Genomic DNA, 7,033 nt, shown 5'->3' on the forward strand with positions numbered 1-7,033 from the left:
ATTCTCTATTGATGAGTTGACCCACGAGGATAACCAATTTCTGGTAAATGTTCTCTAGCACTTCAAACCACTTTGGTTTGAACTCTGTACACCTTTTAATCACTACAATATCACAGTTCTAGATCACTACACCAAAATGGTACATGTAAAAAATGCTTGAGTCATTATCAGAGACAACATCAAAGTTTCTCTTCATCTTAAAGTGTCAATATGCCACAATTGTCGAAAAAGAGATCCATGACGGAGGAACTATGAAGTCTTTGATTTTTGCTCTGACGGGATCATCACCCATGAGAACTGAAGGGGGTACGATGAAGCCCACACATGGTGAAGTACAGATGTTGTAAAAGGAACTCTTTATACCAAGTTTAGAAGCCAAAGTACTTGCCCAGAAGAGAATTAGGTCATAGAAATGCCAATCAACTTTGGAAGATTTGAGAAAACAGGTCAAGGGTTCTTCCAAATCATCATAGGCTTTTTTGAGATACTGAACGACATCATAAGGGACATCAATGGTGGCTTCAACGTTTTCTGGAAGGTTGTCCACTTTGGGCAGTGTAAGCTTCACAAATTTGATGAATGAAGCTAAGTTTGGGGACAATTTGGGAAGACACTCTATGTTTCTTGGGGTGGACACGAAACTAATATGATGACCCTTTTGAACAATGAGCTTGGCAAGTTCAAGGCTTGGGATTAAGTGTCCGAAGGCTAGCCATGGAAACATTACTAGGTTTGACAAAAATTTTGTTTTATTAAGAACTCAATGCAAAAATATTATTATGGACCAAAAACAGTTTAAGTCTTTATTTAACTAGCAAACATTATATTTTGTTTATTGAATATATTAAATTTAAGAAATATTATATTTAATAAGAGTATTAAATTTAATTATATATTATATTTAACAAATATATTAAATAATAGCATTTTAATGTTTATATAAATACTACATTGATAGCATTAAATATATACATTACTAAACTTGCTCAAATCCGGTTTACTTTATGTGTGTGTTGTATTCATGATTATATAAAATCTTTTCTTGAATCTTTTGTGGGCTTTGTGTACGTGGCTCAATTGAAATAATTTCTCTTCTTTTATCTCATCCTAAACCTAAAGTATTTGGGAAACATTAATAGCATTAAATATGTACATTTTAAACTTGCTCAAATCTTGTTTACTTTATGTGTGTGTGTGTTGTATTCATGATGATATAAAGTCTTTTCTTTGAATCTTTAGTGGGCCTTGTGTTCATGGCCCAATAGGAATAATTTATTTCTTTTTATCTCATCCTAAACCTAAAGTGTTTGGGAAAGGTGTGTTGTCGCCTAGGGTCATCATACGAAGCGTTGTTGAATTTGTGAGGGCGAATCAGGGGAGCACCACTTCGAAATTACTACATTTTCATCATTCAAGGTAAGGCGTAATGGAAATTGTTTTTCATAGGTGTGTCATCAGCCATGGGTAGAGGGGTTGACCTTAAACCCTAATAGGATTGATGTGTCAATTTTTTTTCTTCAAATTGGATGGATTATGTGCACCCTGGGCACAAATTTAATATTTACTTTATGTATCTTGAGTGCTTGATTGATGGCATACTTTTCCCCCTTTTGATGTTCTTAAAGAATTAAGGATTTAGAGATAATTGTTTGATTCGTGAATTGTTGTTGAGATTGTTTTTGTTACTTTCAAAAACTAAGAACATGTTAGGAATCAAATGTAGAACCATAATTATGTGTTGAGTGTTTGAGAATGAATTGGAGCCCTCGAGAGGCCTAGAAAGGCACAAATTGTGAACTTATGTTCTATAGAATCACATGTCAATGTTGAATATCAATTCAAGTGCTAAGCTTGGAAAAGGCAGAGAGCATGTGAGCTTTTTTACCTCATAGCACTAAGTGTCACAAACCCCAAATGGCACTAAGATCCAAATATGGGGTTAATCCTTAAACAAGAAGAAAGCAACCCATTCTTTGGCCTCTTGGGATAGCGTGGGGGGTTTATGCGTTGAGCGTAGGAACCCCAGCCTTGTTTTGTGAGATTAATGAATGAATTAACTAACCAATGACTTTGGAAACACCAATATTTGTACCTTCACCTTTGAGCTTACATATGGCAATGGTTTTATACAAATAATATAAAATTTGTTGTGAAAGTATACATACATATATACATACATATTTGATCAATTAGAACTTATACTTGGAGTAAAACAACACTAAGAGGTTGTTTTTTTGTTTATTTTGGAGCATATGATTTTCTTAAAAATCTTGTAGTGGTTGTTTCTAAATTGTTGTAAGGGTTGGTATATCATTTATATTTTTTAATTCATTCTCTTTGTTGATCAATATGTATGTATGTATGAGTCTCTCCTCTCCCACACACTATCTTTTCATAGCAAAATATATTTTCATTTATGATTGAATAATTAGATAGACGAAATTAAATACCGAGAAGTTTCTATTCAATGCAATTCAATGTTTGCTTAGTTTGAGATCAATATTGTGTTAGAACTTTTTTTTAATTCACAACATAAATTTTGCTTTCTAAATTCTGATTACATATATTTATATTATTAAATTTTGATAAAGAATATAAGGAATTTAACTATCTTCTTGTTTGTGTTACTTTAATGCAGGAAGAATTGTAAACAAATTTTGATAAGGATGAGTCAATCAAGACCAAATGAGGATGAGCCTATAGATGCAACACCGATATCCTTTTGCGTTTCTTACGACTATGATGTTAATTGTGGTGATGTGGTTGGCAATCCAACAAATTTGGTATAAATTTAATTTTTATTTAATATTTATTTTGTCAAAATAATTCAATTTTTTCCATCTTAATCTTCTTGTATATATGATCTAATCATATATTTCCCTACTTTATCAAGAAAAAAAAAAGTGTATTTCACATGTCAAATACTCTAACTTTTAATTTATTAGATTGGTTTATAAATATATTTTATCAAATTAAGATAGTTGTTTAACAAATTTGTTTTACTTTACTACCTTATAGGGTAGCTAATTTATAAATTTTAAACTAAAAATTTAATTGATAATACTCAAACATATATAAGATCCAGAAGTACTTGACCATGCAACAATTGCACATTTGAACATTAAATCCTAAAAGAACACCCATGGTATTTGTACACTTTAAATATTTGTGTTGATTTTCATGAATTTTTTTCAAGATATATGCCTTATATAAACTTGAATTATGTATTCACATCAATTCATAAATTTACATACATTTTTTTATCAGTAACAAGAAAATACATCTCCTTTAGTAGTGCCAAAAGTATCCATTAATAGCAATGACGATACTTTCGGTTCTAAAAAGACACTACATCATTGTAAATTTAAATTTGTTTTCATTTTTATCTATATGTTTATCTTACATACTTTTGTATTACTAGAATGAAACTCCATCTCTGACACAAAGTTCACGGCCAAAGAGAGGAAGACGTTCCAAACTACTACCTGATGAATGGATGAAAAATTGGGAAGTTGAAAGATTTGATAAGGTACATAATCCAATTTAAAATGAAAAATTCTATGTTTGTTTATTTTCTTCCATCATGAGTTAAGATAATAAAACTGAGTATAAGTAAATTTTCTTCATTAGTTGTTTCATTATGAAAAATTTATAGAGAAAATTACCCAACTTCTTTGTATATATAGCTGGAATTATTGATAAATATTATACATAGTGGATATAGAGATTTTATTTCTTAAAGTTAATAGTTAGTTTTAGCATATAGTTTTTTTTTTCAAACTAGAATTAGTAGATTTTACACAAGATTCTTTAACATAGAAAAATAAGTATTTATTATTCAATTAATTTATAATATTTTATTACAAATTAAAAATAAGTGATCAAGATTTGTGCTCAAATTAAGCTCTTTAGACTATATTATTATTTCATTCATTGCTCTCAATTGTTACGCTACTGTATATATAAGTCATTTACTATATGTTTAACATTAAATTAGCCTTCAATATAATAGTCAATGTATAATAAAAATTAAAATGTTAGTGAAACCACTATAATTTTATGATAAATAATTGTACTTTTATAGACCATTCTAGTATAGAGCATTGACCTATGTCACGAATACATCAATTGTTAATAAAATATATCATACTTTAAGTGTGGACCCATGATGTCTAGTCAGATAATTTAATTTGATAGACAAAGACTACATCAACAAAGGATAACAATTTACATATCTTTTTGTTGATAAATGAAAAAAATAATGGTAAAAAATGATATAACATAAAGTAAAATTTCTTTTGAAGATAACTAATAAATAATGGACACAAGAGTAAATTTTCATGTAGCCATCCAAAAATCTCTTGATCAACATCATATCTATGGAGATCTATTAGTGTCCAAAAGCCAATTAATTAATAAAAAATTAATTTTGAAGAAGAAAAAAAGAATTAGGATTGATAGAGAATCCAAGTGATACTCAACCAGGAATACAACTCAAGACCAAAGGTTTCATCTATATATGAAAAACAAAAACATAAGAAATTTTAGGAAAATCAGCTTTACAAATAGCATATTACATAAAAATGACATATATGTAGTAGGGTTAATACCTAATACATCAATTAGACATTAAGCAATGTCCATGTTTTACTTGTGGAAACATAATTTGAAGTAGTAAACTTTATATGATCAATTAGTCTAATGAGATTATAAATATCATTATTCCAAATGAGTAAAAAATGAAATATTTGATTATATAAGATTTAGTGTCTTGCTTTCATGTCATCAAATAATTTTTTAACCACAATATACTTGTTGTCTTCCATATACCTCAATCATTGCATTGCAATTTACTATTTATTTTTATTCCACAAGTCTCCATCTCTCTAAATTTACCCATAGCCTTTGAGAACATACCAATATTTCCATATACTCTCACTAGTGTATTATTATACATCTTGTCCAACCTAATAAAGAGGTGTTTCATTTCATCATATACATTTAGCATGTGCATTTCATCAATGTGCTTACCCTTAGAATATCCATCCATCAAAGTACTATAACTCATCAGATTGGGCTAGATCTTAGTAGTCATCCTTACAAGATCCATTTGTGCACCTTTACATACGATGCACATGTATTATAATTGTACATTCCTTATCAACTAAAAAGTTATTATAGAGTTGTTACCTACTCTTTGGGACCCAATTTTTAGAAATCAATTGTACGTACACCAATCCACCAAACAATTGGTAACCACACCAAAAAATAAAAAATTATTTCAAAGGAAATTTCCCCTTTGTCGCCCTACACCGATAATAACATTGTAGGCAATAAAATTAAGTCAAAGCCAATGTATTTTCATGTTCTCTAATCCTAGCCCTTCAATTAGATTCAAGACACGATGAATCTTCTTTAACCTACCATGGACCCTAATCACGTTTCTAGAAATTACTGTTAGTGGTCCAACTCACGGAAAAATCCTAGCTCAGCGGCTAGTAGGAGTTCACCAGTTTTTGTAATCACCTTAAGAGTGTGTTTGGATAAAAAAATTTAATTGAGGAAAGTAATTTATCATGGAATTTAAATTTTTGTAATCTAAAATTCATTGTTTGGATTTTTTTATGAAGAATTTAAATTTTTAGAATTTTAAACAACTAAAAATGTTGAAGAAGCTGCACCCACCAGTCTCGGGAGCAGCTGTCATATCCATCACGCAGCGGAGGTGCTCGACGACGCAGAGGGCCTAAGTCATGCCTTGCACGGTTGACTAAATGTTGTGGTCGGGTGTGGTGATATACACCGTTGTGTCTCTGTTCTCCTGAGACTTCCCATGCCGCATCAGTATTCTTCTCCTTGGAAGCACATCATCCATATCTTCTTTTCTCTTTGCATTCATTTTCTTTCACCTCACAATTTCAATTTTTTTGTCCAAACACAAAATTTTGAAAATAAAAGAATTTCAATTGAAGTATTTGAAATTCTTAAAATTTAAAATTAATTTCTCAAAATTTTAAATCCCTCATCCAAACACACTCTAAGCTAACAAACACAATCCTTGACAACATAAAGGTTGTGTTCATAATTAAGCAGAACATTATCTATTGCAAAAACATCGTTATTAACATATCTATAATCTGTGTGTGTATATGTATGTACATTAAAAATCTTATTTTATTATAATATATTAGAATTTAGTTAAAAAGGAATTTTCTAAATAAAATTAAACCTACCTCTCTCGAGTTTTATGATTTACCGTCTCACAACCATCCTAACAATCAATAACACTCAAAGGCGATTGGTGAGGTCCTACGTAGTCTTTCCAATGTTACTAATGGTTTTGTTCTCATAGATAATGGATTGCTTATTATGAAGCTATTTTTATGACACTGAGGATTATGTTTGTTTTCTTAAGTAGTTTACCATACTATCGACCACTTCCTAGCCACTCAAGAACTTATGATTTTGCCATGAGTGGGGTCACATATAGTACTTGTCAAGGAGAATTGGGTTTGACACCTTGGCAGGTTAAAGAAGATAAATCTTGCTTTTAATTTTTTTGAAGAATCTTGCAATAGTGGGTATTGAAACATTTTTTATTCCTTTTATGATGTAACTTGAGTATTGGAGTTATTATTTTGTTTTGTGAAGAAATGGACTTGTGGTGTTGTTTTATGACTATGATGGTCAACACAATTTTGCTTGATTTTTGTTGGATGCCTTAGGATGATTGTTTTATGGTTAAAGTCATAGTTTCAAAAATTACGTTGAATTAATTTATCTAACCAGTTGGACCAAGAAGTAGTTGTATAATCGGTGACAGCCACTTATTTAATTAGATATGCCATTGATCCAATTGGACCTTACTCGATTGAATCAGTGAACCGGTCTAGTAGAACCAATATTTATTATTTTTCTTTAAAATGCAAGTTTTAATGAAAAGACTAAAAAAATCCAAGAATTGAACTCAGACCTAAAGTTATTTAGTATACAACTTACCTATAGATCCATGATTAATTAGTATACTTATGAC

At 30.1% G+C, this 7,033-nt stretch overlaps 1 protein-coding gene across 1 annotated transcript; it reads right to left on the reverse strand.

The window, feature by feature from the left end:
- Positions 1-205: 205 nt before the first annotated feature.
- On the reverse strand, positions 206-724 carry LOC100809586 (UDP-glycosyltransferase 91A1-like). The gene has a single exon (XM_006586458.1). It carries the CDS (start codon positions 722-724, stop codon positions 206-208), a length of 519 nt encoding a protein of 172 aa, XP_006586521.1.
- Positions 725-7,033: the final 6,309 nt, after the last annotated feature.

The sequence above is a fragment of the Glycine max genome, chromosome 8 (genome assembly GCF_000004515.6).
Source record: "Glycine max cultivar Williams 82 chromosome 8, Glycine_max_v4.0, whole genome shotgun sequence".
NCBI classification, from domain to species: domain Eukaryota; kingdom Viridiplantae; phylum Streptophyta; class Magnoliopsida; order Fabales; family Fabaceae; genus Glycine; species Glycine max.

Bases quoted from the DNA above. Each gene is read 5' to 3' on its own strand.
- LOC100809586 (XM_006586458.1), bottom strand. From the start codon at position 724: ATGTTTCCATGGCTAGCCTTCGGACACTTAATCCCAAGCCTTGAACTT.